General features: G+C 35.6%; 1 protein-coding gene and 1 non-coding gene across 5 annotated transcripts in view; both read right to left on the reverse strand.

The window, feature by feature from the left end:
* Positions 1-23,730, reverse strand: part of MAP4K5 (mitogen-activated protein kinase kinase kinase kinase 5) — a 141,185-nt gene that overhangs the window by 40,349 nt on the left and 77,106 nt on the right. For all 4 annotated transcript variants that reach the window (XM_027111192.1, XM_027111191.1, XM_027111190.1 and 1 more), the window contains exons 12-15: positions 23,602-23,683; positions 22,323-22,439; positions 9,896-9,974; positions 621-679 (exon numbers count right to left, since the gene is read on the reverse strand). In XM_027111192.1, coding sequence (XP_026966993.1) covers positions 621-679; positions 9,896-9,974; positions 22,323-22,439; positions 23,602-23,683 — 337 coding nt within the window. The remainder of the gene's footprint in view (positions 1-620; positions 680-9,895; positions 9,975-22,322; positions 22,440-23,601; positions 23,684-23,730) is intronic.
* Positions 2,603-2,709, reverse strand: LOC113623066 (U6 spliceosomal RNA). The gene has a single exon (XR_003433759.1). It is a non-coding gene; the product is annotated as a U6 spliceosomal RNA (small nuclear RNA).

Here is a 23,730-nt window from a genome sequence, read left to right on the forward strand (position 1 = left end):
AAAAAAAAAAAAAAAAAAGAAGCTATATTAACAAATAAATATTAAAAACAGTAAGGCAATGCAAAATCATACTACAAATCTAACAGAATCATTAAGTAAAAAGATCCTGAGAGCTTAAAGCTGAGCATCAAATTCCATATACTTAATAAATTCATATGAATTCTTCAAAAGACTCAGAAGTGTCAAAATGAATGGTTAAAATGGTGTATTATACACTGTACCCTAGTCAAAATACACCTAACCAGAAGCTTTTTCAAACTTTAATGTGTGAAATACGTTATCAAAATCAATGCTCTGGGGCTTCCCTGGTGGTGCAGTGGTTGAGAGTCTGCCTGCCAATGCAGGGGATACGGGTTCGGTTCGTGCCCCGGTCCGGGAGGATCCCACATGCCACGGAGCAGCTGGGCCCATGAGCCATGGCCGCTGAGCCTGTGCGTCTGGAGCCTGTGCTCCGCAACGGGAGAGGCCACAGCAGTGAGAGGCCCACATACCACCAAAAAAAAAAAAAAAAAATCAATGCTCTGAAGAGTATATTACTTTGTTCTTTAGTCAAAGTACACCTGACTATAACTTTTCTCAAATTTTAATATGGAAAATTCTTTAAAAGTCATTATTCCTACCATTTCATCCCGTGCTTCTGTTTCTTTTCTCAGAGGAGGTTCAAACTGTAATTTGTCAACTGTAAAATATAACATATATTCACAAATTCTATCTTAAAGGATCAATCCTGGAAATATGATGAGAAGCATGTGTACTGGGGAGGGGGGAAGGGAGAGAGGAGAAGAGAAGAAAGAGGAAAAGACAAAAACTCTTAATTTTTTACTACAGAGGACCCCTTCCTTTATGTTCGCCAAAAGAAAGTAACAATTTGGTATCTTCCTAACAATTCTATTTAATTCTTGGTTGGAATCAGGAAATTAAACTGCAATTTTGTATATAAAAGATTTTTAAAAATTAATTAAAAGTAGGTGACTAAACAAACACTTTAAGGATGTTTCTATCTAGGCTATAGACTCTGTCTTGAGACTAATTTAAACTACAACTTTATGGTAGGATGAACACCCCGCCCTGCCAAATCACCTATAATTATCTAAAAAGAACAAATATTTGTCAAATTAAATATTACTATGGCATTCAGGAATCTAAGATTGTATTTTCCTAAATGTATATTTTATTTGGCCTAATGAGACCAATTTTAGAATTATTCCTAATAATCAAAGAGTAACTTCTTTTATATGAAATAGTCTGTAAATCAGAGAAAAGGATGGCTTATTATCTACTCATAAAGTACACAGAATTTTAAAATTCTAAGATATAATGTGACTAAAAATTAAAATATACACTTGCATCATAGAGATACAAGTTTCCTAAATACAATCTTGGTAAACAAAATACACTAAAAAAAAAGCACTTTCAAAAAGTATCTAGTTGTCTTTATTCCTAAAACCAAGATTTGTAAAGCAATACAGAGTACTTATATAATTTATTATACTAAATAAAAACATTAAGTCATAAAATTTTCCTTCTTTTTTTGTTTGTTTCGCAAATTTTATTAAAATATAACATGCATAAAAGTGCATTTGTTATAATCAATGAATTTTCACAAACTGAGCACTTACATAACCAGAAGCCAGATAGAGACATTACCAGACCCCAAACGCTCCCATTTACTCCCCACTCCAAGGACAGCTGCTCTCCTGACTTCTAGCACCATGCATTAGTTCTGCTTGTTTCTGAGCTTTGTAGATTGTTCCTTCTCATTGCTATACCGTACACTCTTCCTTTATGGGAATATGCCATAATTTATTTACCCATTCTACTGGTGGTGTGTATTCAGGTAGTTTCCAGTTTGGGGCTATTACAAATAGTGCAGCAACCAACATTCAAATAAGTGTCTCGTGGGTGAACATGTGGGTATGTTTCTGTGTGTACCTGGCAGTAGAACTGCTATCTTAAGGTAGACAAGTATTCAGCTCTAGGAAATGCTTTCACTTTTCCAAAATAGGGGTGCCAATTTCCAATGCAGCCAGGAATGTAAGTTTGATTGATTGAGTTTTGCAGTTTTTGTCTGTACACGGCATGAACACATTTTGGGTACCTTCCCAGAGAGAGGGAGGGAGGGGAGGGAGGGAAGGAGGGAAGGGAGGAAGGGAGGAAGGGAGGAAGGGAGGAAGGGAGGGAGGGAGGGAGGGAGGGAGGGAGGGAGGAAGGAAGGAAGGAAGGAAGGAAGGAAGGAAGGGAGGGAGGGAGGGAGGGAGGGAGCGAGCGAGGGAGGGTCACATCAAAGATCCCAGAAGAGCCACAGAATTTTCTGAAGGCAAACTTTCCCCTTCCTTGACTACAATGTGAATTAAATGATAGACTTGTGTAGGATTTCCTTATAAATCCTTATAAATGAAGGATTTCATTTATAATTCCTTCAAAATGAGTTAGTTCTGCTATGTACTAAATGGATTATGCATGAATCCCAAAACAAATCCAACTGCAATTAATGTTTTAATAAAATGGTTGCTAGTGTATGCAATACCCACAACGCATCAGGAGGGATGGTATTATATTTAGAAACGTTAATTAGGTGTTTGTTATTGTCAAACTAAATTTTAAAAATATGGACTGCTTCAAGAATTTGCGTGTCATCCTTGCGCAGGGGCCATGCTTATCTTCTTTGTATCGTTCCAATTTTAGTATGTGTGCTGCCGAAGCGAGCAGCATAAAATTTTCAAAGACATTCCATAAAATATAGTATCTACTCTTCAAAAATAATCTAAAATAAAAAGAAGTTGTTCATTAATGACTTACTTCTTAAAATAATTTAAAAACATCTTAATTCAAGAGCCATTACTATAATTCACAAAGAACCACTTCACTCATTTGAGACAAAGATGAGTTAAAGATTTTTTTTGGTCACAACTAGAAATAGTGGCAAGCAGGTCTAGAGGTAAATTATAAAAGGCATAAATATGGAAAGGAAAGAAAGAAAATATTTTCAATAATTACATAATCAGCAAATTTCAAGACTTAAAAAATTACCAGAGAAAAATGAGCTCATAAATTTCAATTAAACATATAGTAAAATATCAACCGCACCCATCCATACCAGTATCAATGATTGAAAATAAAAATTTCAATTTCATTTCTTTTATATCAGCATAAACATTTAAGATGTTTTACTTTAACATGTAAGAAAAATATTCCTTAAAAAAAATCAAATTCCTTATGACAAGTCTAAAATTACTACAGCCACGCTTTATGGCAAAGAATGCTAGAGTCTCCAGTATCATTGTTCTGTGTGCAAGAATGGACTCCATGTTGTTTTGTTTTGCTTTAAAGAAAATCCTGGCAGTACCTTTGGGTGTGTCTTTGGCTTATAAAAATACAAAGATGGGGAGGTCTTCTATTATCCATCCTCATTTATCTCTAAAAGATGTTACTTATTATAGGCATAATAATTATAGGTATAATAAGTAACAGGAATTAGACTTACCCTTTTGCTATAAACAACTACAACATGTAACACAAATACATGTGTGCATACAAGCTATATGAAGCAATTATTTTGAGGCAATGGGTTAACAGATATCACAGGGTTGTAATCCTTGAAAGATGGTGTTAAGACCCCCACTCACCCCTGATTTCTGCGTGGGGGTACTTTCCAAGAAAGTAGAACCCAAAGAGAGAGTTTCACTGGGTGCAGGAAAGAAAGACTATAGTTTGGGGCTGCTTAGGCAGTGGGAATTTGAAGGGCAGAGGGCCAGAAATGAGAAAACTATGTCTCCTTAGAGAAGTCTTTGGTTGCATACTAAATTGCCCACAAGCGAAGCAAGACTATGCAAGGTATGTCAGAAAAACAGCTAACACAGTGCTGTAAGCTAAATACAAGTTCTAGTGATCACACAGTACCAGGAAAGAAATGAGTTTCCACCCAGAGGAAAGACTTAGCTGAATATTGTAGTAAAACCTGACCTAGGCCTTGAAAGGACTGCAATGACCTACCAGTTAATTTATGCTTTAACCACTCTAAAATAAAGAGATCAAAATCCAGACACTCAATGTTGTATCACAACATCCAAGATACAACAAAAAATGAATAAAGAAGTAGAAAAAAAATAAAAATCATAACCAGTTTAAAAAAATAGATATAGACTCAGAGATGACACATATGTTGAAATTAGCACACAAGGACTTTAAAACATCTATTATAAATATATTCAAGGATTTAAGAGAAAAGATGGACACAATAAGTAAAGAGATGGAAATTATCAGTAGAGAGATAGAAACTATACATGTATGTATATTATATATGTATGTAACCATCCATCCATCCATCCATCGATCCATTTTTCTTCCTATCTATCTTATCTATCTATCTCAATGAAAGTCTAGATCCAGAAAATACAATATCTGAAATAAAATTCACTGATGGGCTTAAATAGCAGACTGAACACTACAAAAAATAAGGTCAATGAACTTAAAATTAGGGCAACAGAAACTAAACTTAAGTATAGAGAACAAAAACATCTTATGTGTGTTTATGGGGGTCAGGGAGAACAGAGCCTCAGTGACCTATGAAACAACATCAAGTGGTCTAACATGTAACTGGAGTCCCAGAAGGAGAAGAGGGAATCTGGGACAGAAAAACTAAGAAACAGTGTCCCCAATTTGATGAAAAATATCAATTCATTGATCTAAGAAACTCAATAAACACTAAATAGAACAAACAACAAGAAAAATGCACCTAGGCACATCACAGTCAAATTGCTAACAAAGCAACAAACAAAAAAAATCCACAGAAGTTTCAAGGTATAGTACCTATTAAGAATCCAACTGATGCACTTAAATACTTGCTATTTTGTGCCTTTAGAAAAGAATCTGAATTGATGTCATGGATTGTGTTGCAACCTGCAGCTTAAAAAATACCAATGTAGAAGAACATATGGGTATGCTATACTTCAGATAATTTTTCATAAATAGTTTTCCTGACAACAAATACTTTTGTTTTGGTTATTGTATATCTATTTCTAGGATGGATCAAAGGTTGTTTAAAAAGGCTCAACTTTAACAATGGCCAAAAAATGCTGCTTGAGTTTGTGTTTCCTACCTGGGAGAGCTCTAATTACTTACCTAATAAACACTCACTTCTCTAGAACTGTTACTAAGGAGATTTGTGAGACAATACATCTCAAAATCTCTATCACCTTTATCATTGCCGTCTTCACATGAAATAAAAAGGGACAAATGGAATTTTCAAACTTAAGTTGGGTAAACTTTCAGAAATTCTTAGATCTCCTTAGCCTAAAGTAGGTTTTGCTTCTTTATTTGTTTGGCTTGAAAGAAAATGAGGTCAATTCCCTAGGAGCCCATTAACTCTCTCCCAATGAACCCAAAACTGAGCGTCTTATACATCTGGGAATACTGCCCCCAACTCCAGTTTCTACATTATTACAGACTAATACAGCTGAGACTTGTACAGTACACACAGTTTTATACTCAAACATGTCCAAGAAGTGTTTCCTCTGAATAAACTTTTCATTTAGAACTCAGAAACTGCCTTCTGGAAAACTTCTCTCTAACCTGAATAAATAGAATCTTGCCAGGTACTGTTAACAACTAACACGACAGTAAAACAGGGTGATGATCCTTGTATTCCTGTCTCTTAATTATAGAGACATGGGCCAATTTAAATCAGTGCAAGATTGTCTTAGTAGGACATCTCAAACTGGAGATGAAAAAAAATCTTCAGAAATAGATGACTGCAAAAATCAGTTTCTACACAAGTCTACTGAATCTAGCTGATGACAACACGAAATGAATCATTTGCCCAAGACCCATGGAAAAAGATGACCGAAGACACTGATTATCATACTTTAATGTGCATACTATAGCTCTTGAGCTACATTTTTTCTTCCTTTGCCAGTTGAAACTTTTGGATTGTTGACAGACTTGTTACCTCCTAATCATGATACCTGTAGAGTCTTTATTCTTAATACTGCTCTGTGTAACCTTAGTGAGTCCTTGGTATGAGTCCAAATACCTGGCTAAAATTTACTTGTGAGTCAGCTAAAATCATACACTTAAACTGACAGTTGGGTAGTCATTTTCTTTGTTGATACCTCTCATATCCCTTTGGTGCCAATTCTTTGTAATTAGTTGGCTTCCTAGGTAACTGTGAAACCGAACAAGGACCCTATGGGGCTCCTGGGCACGGAAGCCTTTCTGTCCCTTCTCTTGACTCCAGCCTCCATGACCTTCCTCGAATTCCAAAGGGCAGAATGGAACTGTTGCTAATCCCGGAAGGGATGCAAAGATAAGGGAGGCGCAGCCAGGGGACAATAGTGCAGCCTTGGGGCAGGGTCCTGGTTCCACCTCAAGGGATACACATAACAATGCCTTTAAGCTCTTTTAAGAGGTCAGCATTCTTCATACCAGAGAAAGACCACCTGAGGCTACATTAAAAGAACCAGAGAAGCTCATCAAGATTACCTGAGGCCAGATTAGAAGAGTGGAGGCCCTTCACATACTCTAATCTTATCAGCAACGCCACCCTTGAACGGTTGTTATAAAACTCCTCATCAAATCCTCCCAGGCTGGAACACATACTTTTTAGGGGCAGGAGCCCTCTCTGTCGCCCTTTGCCTGGCAAAGCAATAAAGCTATTCTTCTCTACTTCACCCCAAACTCTGTCTCCGAGATTCGATTTGGCACCAGTGCACAGAGGCCGAGCTTTCAGTATCAACTGGACTCAACCAAAAGGTGACTTTTCAGATGAAAACTTTTTTAAAAAAAAAATAGGGAATTTAGGTAACACACCCATATCTGGATCAGAATAAGAAAGTAATCTGCCTTACTATTCATCAGACTGGGAGGACAGACACAAATCCAAATGCAAAGTCAAGAAGAAACAATGTTTCTCCCAAGGATATGCTGCACATGTAAAGTATCACATGATGACCCGCCCCCCTGAATTGCCAATGCTATCTTACTGAGAAACATCATTCTCTAAAATCACAGACTGTCAGAAACTTTGCTGTATGAAATCATATTCATTAAAATGAACCATTCCATTCTTGCCTGGAAGATTTAAGTCAGTGAGAGAGAAGCAGCCTCAGTTTCCAACATACATACAGAGCTTCAAATAAAGGGGTTACTGAATACAACATTCCAAGTTTCCAAGGAAACAGGCTTTTGAGTCTATTTTTACAGTATAGACTCTTTCATACACATCCCTACTTTGCTTTAAGTTTTCACCTAAATTTCACTTGAACTCCACTTTTTCCAAAAACGCTCTAACTCTTCTTTTCCTGTTTAATGAGATGTTCCATGGTTCCTCTGGTATGTGTTCTCCCTCATTGCACGGAGTCAATAAACCTGACTTTGTTGCACTATACATTTGTCCCTGGTGGTCTTAGATCAGGCCAGGATCATCATAATTAGTTATATCAACTAAAAACACATAGTAAGGATGATTATAATAATCCTAATAGCCCCAAACTGGAAACAAATCAAATGCCTGTCAAGTAAAGAATGGATAAATTGTGGTATAATCATACAATGAAATACTACATTACAATGAAAACAATAAACTATTATTGCTACACATGACACGAATGACTCTCACAGACATAATGTTGAGCAAAAGAAATCAGGCAAAAAAGGTACATATTGGTTTATCCTATTTATCTTAAGATCAAAATCAGGTAAAAACCAATCTACAGTGACAGAGATCAGAATAGTGATTAGCCTGGGCAGTGGGAGGGCAGGGGGATACAGGAAGATGGAAGGGTATTGATTGTGAAGGAGCATGAGGAAGCCTTCAGAGATTCTGACAATGTTTTATGTCTTGATCTGGGTGGTAGTTTCATGAGTGTATACAAATTTAAAAATTCATTGTGCAGTACACTTAAGTATTTTACTATATGTAAGTTATCAGATCAATGTAAAAAACTGAAACAAAAAACTAAGAATAGAACTAACTAGGTATGTATGAAATCTATCAAACAAAAACAAAACTATAAAACAATCCTGATGGACACAAAAGAAGACTTGGGAGAATTTAAAGATAAATCGACCAATAAAATGAACTTCAATTCTACTGTCTTCTGTCTGGTACATGAAGCACATAGGACTCACTCCATGAAGATATTAGTACTCCAGACACTTATAAGTTAGTGTACAAATTTATAAGATCTCAGTAAAAACACTGATTTTTTTTAACTTGGTAAGCTGATTCTTACATTTATGTAGGGAAAATATAATAGCCAAATATCATAACAGAAAAGGACAGCAACATGGTGTTTGTGTGTGTGTTTGTGTGGAGGGGGTGAGGGACAGTAGGAGGAGGATTATTTCTATCACACTTTAACAGGTATTATAAAGATAATAATCAGAAGTATGAGACCAGCACAGGACTAGGTATATTAATGTAACAGAATAGAATTTCCAGAAAAAGCCCTAAAATATATGTGGCAATTTAGTACATAATAAAGATGGCATATCAAATCTATTAGCAAAAATATCAAGTTTTTAATAAATAGCATTGAGGCAAATGGGTATTTAGAATGAAACTGAAGTTGAATTCATATTTCATACCTTCTACCAAATAAGTTAATACCTTACATCAAACATTTAAATATTAAAAACATGAGACTGTAAAAATACAAGAAGAAACAATAGGAAAATCCTTTTATAACCTTAAAATCAGGAAGACCTTACTAAATATGACACAGAAGACAAAAGCTATACAAGAAAAGATACACTTAGACTACATTAATTGAATACTATACAGCTGCATAAAATAAACACAATAGCTTTTAATGGAATATAACTTTGCTACTTTTCTGTCTGGTATTGGAAGCCCAGAGAGTTCACTGGGGATTATATAAGAAGATAGCATAAGAACATATCAGCAATCTGGGACTAACAAACACAGAAAATCTCGAATTATTGGTGTAACTTCTTTGAAAAGATCTGACTAAAACAACTGATGTGGGAAGGACATTCTAACTCTCCAATGACCTAGATTTCCAAAGCTGTATCCAGAAAGCTAGAAATGTCTGGTTTCAAAAAAACAAAATGCTCATCTGCAATAATTCTAATTAGCCTAAATATATAATAAATTATCTTCCTCCATTGTGGTTTATAATTTTTATTTATGGCTTATTTTAATGTAAACTACTTTAAATCTCTTTTGAAACAATTATGCATTTAAGTCAATATACTTATACCTAAAAATTCTTTGCAAATCTGTTCTTCCAAATTAATGTGGCTAAAATGACAAATATTGTTAATATAAAATTTTTGTCAATGATTTATCGAATAAAAATCAATTTCCCCCTTTAAATATGCACTTTAGAAAATATTCACCTTATTGTTAACTTGACTTAAAAAACTGAAACCAACCCAAAGGTCCAACAATAGGAGCTACAATACATCAACTCAATAAAAGAGGATAAAACCATTAAACATAATGGTTACAAAGCCTAGGCGAATACATAGAAAATACTTTTGACTATGTTAAGCAAAATTTTATGTATAGTATAAATTCAGTCATGTAAAACTATACGTGAAAAAACATGAAGGAAATTCAGCAAAATATTATCTGTGGGCTGGTGTTGGGTGGTATGATTATGGGCAATGTTAATTTTCTACTTTTTTCCTCTTGCAAATTTTCTGCAACAGACATATATTGACTTTATAATTAGAAAATAAAAACTATTTAATTATAAAACCAAGAGAATTCCATTACAAGCCAGAAAAGCAGCCTTTATTTTAGAGGTATCCTGTTATGTTAAAGTATGTAGCCACAGTTAGTGAGACTTTATTATTCCAAAAAATTCCATAAGAACACCCAGCTCAACCCTCCAAAACCACCAATTGAAAATGTATACCAAACACATACAATTTATTTCTGAAGCTGTCCGTTCAGCTCTGGCATTCCTGTTCGTAGATCTAATGGTATGACGAATGATTGCATGGGGCTGTGAATATAAACATAATACATATACTTTAAAAAAATTCAGTGACCAAGTTAGAAGGTCAAACTTTCTCTTTTTAATTAAATTATTATTTATTGACAAGCATGACTACTTACTAATAAATTGTAGGATAAATATTTTTAAAAATGAACACTAAGGTACTTTAAAAGTGTATTCATTTAGTCCATGTTTATACTGTATAAAATACTGAAGAGATGCAAAGAAAATCAGATGGAAATGTTACCTTCAAAAGAGCTTATACTCTAAGAAGATAAGACACACAAACACTTATAAGATTAGAAAATGATAAGTGGCATTCATTAAGATTACTATTAATGCCCAGGGGAAGAAGAAATGACTTTCACCTGAAAGGGTAAAGAAATTCTTCGTGACAAAGCTGTAATCTTATGTGAGGCCTAGAAGGACAAGTAGGCATTGAATGTGCAGCAAGGTGGGAAAAGCATTTTAGACAGCACAGAGAATATGAACAGAGTGATACAAGAAAAAAAGGAAATTGTGGAGTGTTTAGGGGAATTGGAGTTGGTTATTATTTGACTACAGTGAACATTAAGTGAAGAGATGACAAAGCTGGAAAGACAGACTTGAGGATGAGCCACATCATGAAAGACTCGGAATGTCTTGGCAAAAGAATTTATTGGAGATTCTACAGAAAGGTAGTGCCGTCACAAGAGTCAGCTTTAAGAGTAACCTGATTAAGTATGTAAGAGGGTATGGAGGGAAGAAATACTATATGGAGGGAGACTGAGTAAGAGTACTGTAGTAAACTAAGGGAGAAAGCTTACCACTTCCACCCTTTTGTATAAGCTCCTGATCTTTTGAAACAATGCCTTCAGCTCAACCCCTATCTACCAAATTTCTGATGACTCATTCTCATTCACTGATGACTCGGACAGGGGCTCAGATGTCTTTTTCTCTACTTTAAGACCCACCATCATACCAAAGGACTTCAAAAGACCATTGGCTCTGGATTTAAGTTTTCTGACCTTATCTCTGAAGACCTCCTACCATACTTCAATGCACTCTACACTACTAAAATCATATCCTGGACTCTGTCATCCGCTCTGATATATGAATTCACATAATACTCCAAACTTCTCATCCTTTGAACTTACTCTCTCATTTACTCCAATAATTTTTAAATGCTCACACTGAAATCTCAAGTCCATCCATCCATTACTTTCTCACTCTCCACATGCATTTCTCTGATCTTCACTTTTTTTTCTATCCAGTTTAGAGTTGGTGGTCCATAATTTCAAGCAATCTCTTGCATATATGCTAAATTTGATTTGCCTCCCCTCCCCAACCCCTGCCATCCTTCTGTACAATGGTATACCAAAATGACAACCCTGGAAGACTTAAACTAACTACCTTTGGTTAATATCTGAAGTACCAATCACTGCTGGAGGAAAATTACACATTGAAAATTAATCTCATCTGAGCTTTCAAGTTTGCCCACAAACACTTCTCTAGTCATTTAACCCATCCATTCTCCTCAATTACTATTTCATAGCTTCACCACACTTTTCAAACCCACCTCCTCCACACTTTCAGGAGACGACATTGCCACCTAGCTCACAAAGAAAACAGAAATCAAACAGAAGACAACTTCTAGCTATACTCTCAAACTATCTTCCTCTTTAATGCAAAGAAAGAAGTATTTTTCTTTTTTTGTTACTCTGAAATATATTTAACGTACAATATTATTTTAGCTTCTGATGTACTATAGAATTATTTGACATTTGTATACATTAAGAGGTGATCACCACTATAAGTGTAGTAACCATCTGTCCCCATACAAAATTAATATTACTGACCATATTCCTTATGCTGTGTATAATAACCCTGTGACTTAATTATTATATTACTGGAGGTCTGTACCTCTTAATACCCTTCACCTATTTTGCCCACACCCACAAGCCTCCCTTCTGGCAAACACCTGTTTCTTCTCTGTATCTGAGTCTGTTTTCATTTTATTTTGTTTTGCTTTTTAGATTCCACATATAAATGAGATCATGTGGTATCTGATTTTGTCTGACTTATTTAATTAGCATAATAGCTTCTAGATCCATCCCTGTTGTCAAAAATGAGATTTCATTTTTAATGGCTAAGTGATATTCCACTGTATATATATACACCATATCCTCTTTATCCATTAAGTTGCTTCCGTATGTTGGCTACTGTGAGTAATGTTGGTACATGTATCTTTTCAAATTAGTGTTTTTGTTTTCTCCAGGTAAATACCTAGAAATGAAATTGCTAGATAATATGGTAGTTCTGTTTTTAATTTTTTGAGGAACCTCCATACGGTTTTCCATAGTGGGAAATTTACCAATTTACAATCCCACCAGCAATAACACAAGGATTCCCTTTTTTTCCACACCAGTGTCAACACTTGTTATTTGCAGTCTTCTTAATGCTAGCCATTCTGACAAGTGTGAGGTGATAGCTCACTGCGGTTTTGATTTGCATTTCCCTTATGATTAGTGATGTTGAGCATTTTTCATGTGTCTATTGGCCATCTGTGTGTCTTCTTTGGAAAAAATGTCTATTCATGTCCTCTGCCCATTTTTTATTTGGGTTGTTTTTCTTTTGATATTCAGTTGTATGAGTTCTTGGTATATTTTGGATATTAACCCCTTATCAGGATATATCATTTGCAAATATCTTCTCCCATTCAGTAGGTGACATTTTCGTTTTGTTGAGTTTTCTTTGCTGTGCAAAAAACTTTTTAGTTTGATGTGTCCCATTTGTTTATTTTTGCTTTTGTTTCCCTTGCCTGAGGAGACATATACAAAAAAATATTGCTAAGACTGATGTCAAAGGCCATACTACATATGTTCTTTTTCTAGGAGTTTTATGGTTTCAGGTCTTACGTTTAAGTGTTTAATCCATTTTGAGTTATTTTTTGTATATGATATGAGAAAGTAGTCCGGCTTGATACTTTTGCATGTAGCTGTCCAGTTTTCCCAATACTATTTATTGGGAGTATACCACTGTATATTCTTGCCTCCTTTGTCATAGATTAATTGCCCATATAAATGTGGGTTTATTTCTGGGCTCTCTATTTTGTTTCATTGATCTATGTGTCTGTGGTAGTGCCAGTACCACACTATTTTGATTACTGTAGCTTTGTGGTACAGTTTGAAATCAGGGAGTCTGCTTCCTCCAGCTCCATTTTTCTTCTTCAAGTTGCTTTGGCTATTTGGGGTCTTTTGTGTTTCCATACAAATTGTAGAATTGTTTGTTCCAGTTCTGTGAAGAATGCCATTGGTATTCTGATAGGGATTGCACTGAATCTGCAGACTGCCTTGGGCAATATGGTCATTTTAACAATATTAATTCTTCCAATCCATGAGCACAGTATATTTTTCCTTTTTTTTTTTTTTTGGCTGTGCCATGTGGCATGTGGGATCTCAGTTCCCCCACCAGGGGTCAAACCCATGCCCCCTCCATTGGGAGCACAGAGCCTTAACCACTGGACTGCCAGGTAAGTCCCTATTCTTTCTGATGCAATTGTAAATGGGACTGTTTTCTTAATTTCCCTGATAGCTCATTTTTAGTGTATAGAAATGCAACAGATTTCTGTATATTAATTTTGTATCCTGAAACTTTACTGAATTCATTTATTACTTCTAACAGTTGTTGTTTTTCTTTTTTTACTGCATCTTTAGGATTTTCTATATGTACTATCACGTTATATGCAAACAGTGACAGTTTTACTTCTTCTTTTCCAATTTGGACTCCTTTTACTTATGTTTCTTGTCTAACTGCTATGGCTAGGACTTCCAATACTATACTGAATAAAAGTGGCAAGAGTGAGCAACCTTGCCTTGTTTTTGATCTTAGAGGAGATACTTTTAGCTTTCCACTGTTGAGCATGATGTTGGCTGTAGTTTTGTCATATAGCACCTTTGTTATGTTGGGTATGCTCCCTTTATACACACTTTGATGAGAGTTTTTAACATAAATGGATGTTGAACTTTGTCAAAACTTTTTTCTGCCATCTACTGAGATGATCATGATTTTTGTTCTTCAATTTGTTAATGTGGTGTCTCACATGGATTTATTTGTGGATACTGAACCATTCTTGTATCCCTGGGATAAATCCCAATTGATCATAGTATTGTACTGTATTATTGTACATTGTATTGTATCATTCTTTTAACGTATTGTTGAATTCGATTTGCTCATATTTTGTTGAGGATTTTTACATCTATGTTCATCAGTGATAGTGGCCTGTAACTTTCTCTTCTTCTTCTTTTTTTTTGTGGTGTTCTTGTCTGATTCTAGTATCAGGGTGATGCTGGCCTTGTAGAAATAATTCACAAGCATTCCTTCCTCTGCAATTTTTTGGAATATTTTGAGAAGGATAGCTATTAACTCTTCTCTAAAAGCTGGGTAGAATTCACCTGTGAAACTGGTACTGGACTTTTGGAAGTTTACTGTATTACTGATCCTATTTCCTTAATGGTAATCCATCTCTTCTTATTTTCTATTTCTTCCTGATTCAGTCTTGGGAGTTTGTACGTCTCTAGAAATTTATCCATTTCTTCTAAGTTGTCCATTTTATTGGTGTATAATTGTTTGTATTATTTTCTTATGATTCTCTCGATTATCTGTTGTGTCAGTAGTAACTTCTTTTCATTTATGATTTTATTTGGATCCTCTCTCTTTTCTTCTTGATGAGTCTGGCTAAAGGTTTATCAATTTATCTTTTCAAAGAACCAACTCTTAGTTTCATTGTTCTTTTCCATTTTTTTAAAGTTTCTATTTCAGTTATATCTGCTCTGATCTTTATTATTTCTTTCCCTCTACTAACTTTTGGTTTTGTTTGTTCTTCTTTTTCTAGTTCCTTTAGGTGTATGGTCAGATGTTTGAGATTTTTCTTGTTTCCTGAGGTAGACATCTATCTCTAAAAACTTCCCCTTTAGACTGCTTTTGCTGAATGCCATAGATTTTGGATGGATGGTTGTGTTTCTATTTTCATTTGTCTCCAGTTATTTTTTGATTTCCTCTTTGGTTTCTTCAGTGACCCATTGGTTAGTTAAGAGCATATTATTTAGCCTCCACATGTTTGTGTTTTTGTAGTTTGTTTCTTGTAGTTGATTTCTGGTTTCATACTATTGTGGTGAGAAAAAATGCTTGGTATGATTTCAATCTTAAATTTATTGAGCCTTGTTTTGTAGCTTACCATGTGATCTATCCTGGAGAAGGTAGCAGTTGAAAGCATATATACTTTGCTGCTTTTGGATAGAATGTTCTATTTTATCTATTAAGTTCATCTGATCTAATGTGTCATTTAAAGCCAGTGTTTCCTTCTTTCTGGATCTTCTGTCCACTGATGTAAGTGGTGTATTAAATTCCCCTACTATTATTGTGTTACTGTCAATTTCTCCCTTTATATTTATTAACATTTGCTTTATATATTGAGGTGCTCCTATTGGGTGCATATATATTTATATATTAAATATATATCAAATATATATTAAATATATTTATTAATATATTAAATATATATTAAATATTAACAAATATATTAAATATATTAATTAATTAATTTAATTAAATTAATTAAATATATTAAATATTATATTAAATATATATTAAAATATATTAAATATATATTTAATTGTTGCAGCTTCTTGGATTGATCTCTTGATCACTGTGTAATGTCCTTCTTTGGCTCTTGCTACAGTCTTTGTTTTAAAGTTTATTTTGTCTAATATAAGCATTGCTACAGCTTTTTACAGATTTCCATTTGTATGGAATACCTTTTCCCATCCTGTTACTCAGTCTGTGTGTGTCTTTAGATCTGAAGTGAGTCTCTTGTAGGCAGTATATATAGGGGTCTCATTTTTGGGTCCATTCATCCATCCTGTCTTTTTTTTTTTAATTTCTTTAAAAAACTTTTATTTTATTTATTTTTATTTTTGGCTGCATGCGGGCTTTCTCTAGTTGCGGCGAGTGGGGGCTACTCTTTGTTGCAGTGCGCAGGCTTCTCATTGTAGTGGCTTCTCTTGTTGCACAGCACGGGCTCTAGGTGTGTGGGCTTGAGTAGTTGTGGCACATGTGCTCAGTAGTTGTGGCTTGCAGGCTCTAGAGCGCAGGCTCAGTAGCTGTGGTGCACAGGCTTAGTTGCTCCGTGGCATGTGGGATCTTCCTTAACCAGGGCTCGAACCCATGTCCCCTGCATTGGCAGGCGGATTCTTAACCACTGCAGCACCAGGGAAGCCCTCAATGTCTTTTGAATGGAGCATTTAGTCCATTTACACTTAAAGTAATTATTGATAGGTATGTATGTGTTGCCATCTTGTTAATTGTTTTCTGGTTGTTTTTGTAGTTCTTTTTTGTTCCTTTCTTCTTTTGCTCTCTTACCTTGTGATTTAATTACTAGTGTTATGTTTGGATTCCTTTCTCTTTCTTTAGGGTGTATTTCTTATAGGTTTTTGGTTTGGGGTTACCATGAGGTTCACAGATAACAACAACAACAACAACAACACACACACAAAATTATTTTAACCTGATGATCTCTCAAGTTCAAACACATTCTAACAACCCTGAATTTTTACCCCCTACCTCTGCCTCATGTTTAATGCTTTTTTGACATCATGTTTTACATCTTTTTTGTTTTGTGAATACCTTAACTATTTACTGTGGATACAGATGATTTTACTACTTTTATTTTTTAACTTTCATACTAGCTTTATGAATGACTGGTCTACTACCTTTACTATATGTTTGCCTTCGCCAGTGAGATTCTTCCATTTGTAATTTTGGTATTTCTAATAGTGGTCTTTTCTTTTTCACTTAGAGAAGTCCCTTTAACATTTTTTGAAAGCTGGTTTAGTGGTGTTGAACTCTCTTAGTTTTTGCTTGTCTGTAAAACTCTTTCTCTCTCCTTCAAAACTGAATGATAGCCTTGCCAAGCAGAGTGTTCTTTGTTGTAGGTTTCTTCCTTTATCACTTTGGATTTAATGTGTCACTCCCTTCTGACCTGCAGAGTTTCTGCTGAAAAGTCAGCTGAGAATCTTATGGAAGTTCCCTTGTACATATCTAGTTGCTTTTCTCTTGCTGTTTTTAAGATTCTCTATCTTCAATTTTTTTTTTTTTTTGCGGTACGCGGGCCTCTTACTGTTGTGGCCTCTCCCGTTGTGGAGCACAGGTTACGGACGCACAGGCTCAGCGGCCATGGCTCACGGGCCTAGCCGCTCTGCGGCATGTGGGATCTTCCTGGACCAGGGCACGAACCCGTGTCCCCTGCGTCGGCAGGCGGACTCTCAACCACTGCGCCACAAGGGAAGCCCTCTATCTTCAATTTTTGACATTTTTATTATAATAGGTCTTGGTATGAACCTTCGTTTCTCTTTCTTTTTCCAGGTTAGGAAAGTTTTCAGCTATTATTTCTTCAAATAAGTTCTCTGCTCCTTTCCCTCTTTTCTTCTTCTGGGATCCCTAGAATGTGAATGTTAGTACACTTGATATTGTCTCAGGGGTCTCTTAAACCACCCTTTTAAAAAATTCTTTTCTCTTTTTCCTCTTCAGCTTAGGTGATTTCCACTACTCCGTCTTCCAGTTCACTGATCTGTTCCTCTATATAACCAAATCTATTATTATTTCTTTCTAGTGTGTTTTTAATTTCAGTTATTGTATTCTTCAGCTCTGTTTGGTTCTCCTTTATATTTTCTAACTCTTTATTAAAATTCTTACTGTGTTCTTCCATCCCTCTCCTGCGTTCATTGAGAATCTTTACGATTATTACCTTAAACTCTTTATCAGTAGACTGTGTAACATAGTCCTCTGCCTCTGTTTGCCTAGTTCTCTGTGTTTATTTCTAAGTATTAGGTAGATCAGCTATGTTTCCTGAATTTGGGAGGAGCGGCCTTATGTAAGAGACATCCTATGGGATCCAACAGCACACCCTCTGGGCAGCAGAGCTATATGCTCTAAGGATGCCCCCTATGTGGGCTGTGTGGGTCCTTCTGTTGTGGCAAGGCTGACCACTGTGGGTGTGCTGGTGGGTAGGCATGGCTTCTGGCCCAGTTGGTTGCTAGGACCTTACTGGTGCAGGGTCCCAGGGCTGGTGCTGGTCTCCTGGTGGGCAGGGCCAGGTTCAAAGGCAGCTAGCTATGGGGATCAGAGAAGCTCAGGGTTGGTGCCAGCACACTGGTGGGCAGATAAGCCCCCAGCACTAATAGGGTAGTGGGAGGACTCCAAAATGGTGGTTGTCAGCATTGATGTCCTAGTGGTAGAAGAAACTCTCAAATACAGCTGTCGCCATCTATATCTTTAGGGGGACTACCAGTTGTCTCCTGCCACTCCAAGAGGTTCTGCAAGATCAGCAGGTGGGTTCCTTTCAAATTACTGGCTCTGTGCTAGGATTTGGACTATGTGAGATTTTGTACACGCCTCATGAGAGCAGAGTCTCTGTTTCCTACAGCCCTCTGGCTCTCTTGTATGCAAGCCCAGGATGGCCTTCAAAGACAGATGTTTTGGGGCCCCATCTTCCCAGTGCAGGACCCTTCAGCTGGGGAGCCCAACACAGGGCTCAGATGCTTCGCTCCTTGGGGAGAACATCTGCAATTGTAATTATCCTCCTGTTTGTGGGTCACCTACCCAGGGAGGTGGGTCTTGACTATACCATGTCTCCACCTCTCCTACCCATCTCATTGTGGTTCCTTATTTATGCCTTCAGTTGTGGAAAGTCTTTTATGCTAGTCTTCAGGTCATTCTCATAGATAGTTGAAATCTGGTGTGGCCACTGGAGGAGGTGAGCTCAAGGTCTTCAAGGCACCATCTATGCCACATTTCCCAAGAAAGCCTTTCAAGAAGTGTTTCTTTAAGATCAAATCCCTCGTTATAATCTAGATCTCACCTTCTCCTCTTTTCAAGGACTTTGCCTATTCACCTTGCTTCTTGACTCTTCTATCTCTAACTATTGGATCCTTTTTATAAGCATTCTGTTTAAACTTTTTTGCCCCATATGAAAAAAAAATCAATCAATCAATAGCCAAAAAATAGAGAGACAGAAGACAGACAAATCCACTGTCAACTCATTTTCCTCCAACTACTGCTCTATCTTATCCCCCTCTTTCACAACTGAATTTCATAAATAAATTTATTTTTCAAACCACTCCACCCTAGCTTTACCTCTAGTATTTTTATATTATCCTTTTTTAAAAATAATTATTTATTATTTGGCTGCGTTGGGTCTTAGCTGCGGCACGCTGGATCTTCATTGCAGCACGTGCATTCTTTCGTTGCAGCACTCAGGCTTCTACCTAGTTGTGGCGCCCAGGCTCTGGAGCACATAGGTTCTCTAATTGTGGCACACGGACTCTAAAGTGCACAGGTTCAGCAGTTGTGGCATGCGGGTTTAGTTGCCTTGCGGCATGTGGGATCTTAGTTCCCCGACCAGGGATGGAACCCATGTCTCCCACATTGGAAGGTGGATTCTTAATCACTGGACCACCAGGGAAGTCCCAAATTATCCCTTTAAAGTAATCAAACACCAACACCTAAATCTAAAGATTTCTTTAATGTAACTTCTAGGCAGTATTCTTGTTGAAACTTTCCTACTGTCTTTTAATGTTCTTTATTAATCCTTTGCCATTCCTCTTTGGGTACCAGATTTTTTAATTTTGGGGAGGAATTTCCCCCAAAAGCCGTCCTAGGCCTTCTTCTCATTCTACATGCTTCCCTTGGATGATCACATTTACTCTTTAAGGTATCAACTACAACCATTATATCTAATAACTCTCTAATTTATATCTCTAGTCCAAACTTTTCTCCCCAAGCTATAACCACATATCTAACTCCTAATAAGACTTCTCCATTTGGAAATCTGGTGCAACATTAAAATCACCATATACAAAACTGAACTCACCTTTCTTCCCAAATCTGATCTTTAGTATTTCTATCTCAACAAGTGGCACTTTTATATCCACCCAGCTGTTCAAGTCAAAATCTGGGAGTAACCCTTTTATCATGCCCCTCCCTCATTTCTACATCCAATCACCAACTCTCTCATATAATTCTTTAATTAGTTCACTTTTTCCATCTTTTCCCTACCATCCTATTACAAAACATCAGTATCTATATCCTGGATAACTTCAACAGTCTCTTAAGAGGACTTTAGGAATGAAAACACCACTCTGAAGTCAGAGATCTTTAAAGGAAAAAAAATGCACATCTGATTACATCACTCCCTTACCCTTTAATGGTTTCTACTGCCCTTAAAGCCCCCATTTTTTTTCATTTGAAATGTCTAGCTTTTTGACCTAATCTCCCACCAAATTCCTTCCTTGTTTTCTGCTCTAACAGACTTACTTTTCTTTAATTCCTCAAGTATACCACACTCTCTCTTATCACTAGGGCTTTCAAACATGTTATTCTTCCTTTTGCTCAGAACACTTCTGACTGGTCTTTTCTTTTAATTACTATTTATCCTTCAGGCTTTCATCTTACATATTGTTTCTACAGTGAGTCCTTTCCTGTCCCTAAAATATGCCTGCATAGCACCCTGTCTTTCCCTTTTTGTAACAGTTATCACACTTGTAAATTATTTGTTGGTATTTCTAAGTTTCCTTTGAGACCATTCTGTAAGTTCTTTGAAGATTGGGATCATGTCAATCTCACCCACTATTGTGTCTCCAACTGCCTGGAACAAGGTTTTGCATTTCAAGGACTAAAAATTATGGTGATATCATTAAACAGAAATAGAGAATTCCAAATGTAAGAGTGGATTTAGGAAGCCTGGCAAAATTGTGTGGGGAATGAAAGAGGAGTTTGGTTATTTACATAACCAGTGAAACACTAATTGAGGAATCAAGTAATATCTAATGCTTCATTTAAACTAAAACAATTTGAACAATTTTGAGTTTTTAAGAGATTAAAATCTTATTATTACAAGTCTGCAAATGATGGTTTAAGTAAAAAGAAATCTATGTATGGCTGGTTTATTTAATATTTTCAATTAAAGTTCACTTAACAGTCAATAAAATATTCACTGGGTACCTTATGACATGACAAGACTATGTTATATACTAGACAATGATTAGTTTGTAAAGACTGTTTAATGACAATTTCTATTAAGTATATATATAGAAATGATGGTATATTAACTAAGCGTAGGTTCTAAAGTCAGTTTGCCTGGATCCAAATCCTGGTTCCACTAGTTGCTAGGCATACGATCTCGGGCAAATGAAATTACTTCTATTCTTTCTCCTTCATTTCTTATTTGTAAAATGGGGATAGTAATAGTACATATTGCCAAGGACAGTTTTAAGTATTAGATGAGTTAACATGGAAATTATTTAGCCTAACACTTGGTACATGAAGACTACCCAATGAATGTTAATAGTTATCATGATACTTATACGATATAATTTGAAACTTAAGTACCTGAAGTAGAAAATTTCCTTCAATAAATAATAACACATAAAGTTTAGTCCTATAGTCTTACCAGAACTGAAGACAGAGGTATAAAGGGATATAAAGGCATAAAGAGAAATGAAGAGACAGAAATAAAAGGGAATCATAAAAGAGAGAAAGAGATACCAGTGGAAAAATACATTTATGCTATATATAGAGAGGCATAAACAGGTATCCAAAAATGGGCAGGAAGTCCCTCATTCCTGATTTACAAGTCGTGTTGTTAAATATATTCAAAATAATTCTACATATTTTCAGAGAAGACAAGCATAGTTATGAAAAGCTCTACATGTAATTACATAAGAAATAATAGTTTTGAATAAGTATTAGAAAATATAGCTTTTTCTATGGGAACCTCAGCTTAATTTAAAAAATGATTTGTATTCTGTTAATGATCTGTGTAACAGAGAAACTAAAAAAAAATGACCACATGGATTTCTAAGGAGTCTCTTTTGTGAAAAATAATATGTACATGTGCTCTGGCTAAACTTTTGTTCTCCTAGTGCAAAGCAATGCTCCTAAAAACCTGTATTGTCTTGGAAAAGATCAAACTCTCACTACAGAAGCTGAGGTCTAGGGAGGAAACACTTGTGGATTTTGGGAGGAAAAAGGCACAGATGTGATTCTAATTGTAGATACCTCTTAATAACTTTAGGCAAACCAACTAAGAAAACAAAATGTTATAATACTAAGAAGAACAGTAATCCTAGTTCCTTCCCAAAACTAGGATTAAGAAAAGTATCAATTGGTAATTATGAGCAGGACAAGTGTAGTTTACACTGCTAATTAATCTTTGTTACTAAATCTATTTCAACTAACTTAAAAGAGTGAATTTAAAAACAAAGTCTAAGGCCACATTAAACATTTGTTTTCAAATATTAGACTGCAAGCATTCCTTACCTCAAAGTCATCATCATCTCCTTCGGTGTAATGTGCATGGTTGTCTGGATTATTCACTTTGTCCAACAGTTCAACTGCTAGGGCCCTAGAGAGACCTGGCTGTCCTACAAATGTATGCTAAGTAAAAACAAAACAAAACAAAACTTCATGAGTATGCTTTTATATCTATGGCTCATAGAAATTGCTATTTGTTCTTTTCCATTCAGTAACTATCAGAGACAAGCATATGGAAGCCTACTAATGCAAATAAATTAGAGAATGTATTAGTAAAAATATTAATCAGAGAATTCATAATTATATATTATAAAGCTAAAGAACCATTGTGAGGTAAATTTATAACATGAATAATTTCTCTATTTAAAGTTAACCAATCCATGTTAGGTTGTCAAATTACAACCTTGGCTATAACAATGACATTTTTTATGCATGTCATTATAATAATATGCAAATGAATACTGAGGTACAGTCCATATCACAATAAGAAAAAAGCATTTATATTTGCATATATTTAATTCAATAAAATTATGTTAATGTAGTAAGATACATAATTAAATTTTATAATATTTAAATAAAGTTTTCTTAGATTGTTATAATCATCAACTTTTTCTAATATAAAAGTATTTTATAAAGACATGCACACATAAGGGCATTCTATAAATTTACATAAGAAGCCAAGAAAAGCAATTAATTTTATGTATTTATTTTTTAAACATCTTTATTAGAGTAAATTGTTTTACAATGGTGTGTTATATTCTGCTGTACAACAAAGTGATTCTGCTATACATATACATATATTCCCATATCTTCTCCCTCTTGCATCTCCCTCCCACCCTCCCTATCCCACCCCTCTATGTGGACACAAAGCACCGAGCTGATCTCCCTGTGCTATGTGGTTAAAGCAATTAATTTTAGATGAAAGCAACATTTTTAAGAGTTTTCTCCAAGGCAGGGGTTGGCAAACTACCGTCCATGGGCAAAATCTGGTGCACTGCCTCCTTCTGTAAATAAAGTTTTATTGGGTGTTAAAGCCATACCTTTCATGTATACTGTCTATGGATGCTTTTGTGCTACCACGGCAAAACTGAGGAGATGCAGCAGAGACTGTATAGCCCACAAAGCCTAAAATATATACTATTTGGCTCATTACAGAATGTTTGCTGACCCCTGCTGTAAGAGATCACTAACATTTTTATATTAAAAATCTAAATACTATTGTTCCAGTGATATGTCTAATTACTGCATGACTACAGAAAATACTCCTATAAATTCAATGACTTACAGTCAGAAGTCTTTCAGCGGTTGGTCTTTTTTTGGGGTTTTTGGTTAGTGCTATTTTGACAAAATTATGGAATGTTGATGACCTTCAAATAAAAAGAGACACGTACAAAAATATTTCACTAATATTAGT

The sequence above is a fragment of the Aethalodelphis obliquidens genome, unplaced genomic scaffold, assembly GCF_003676395.1.
Source record: "Aethalodelphis obliquidens isolate GAN/ISIS:26980383/991018 unplaced genomic scaffold, ASM367639v1 scaffold10, whole genome shotgun sequence".
Classification (NCBI taxonomy): Eukaryota; Metazoa; Chordata; class Mammalia; order Artiodactyla; family Delphinidae; genus Aethalodelphis; species Aethalodelphis obliquidens.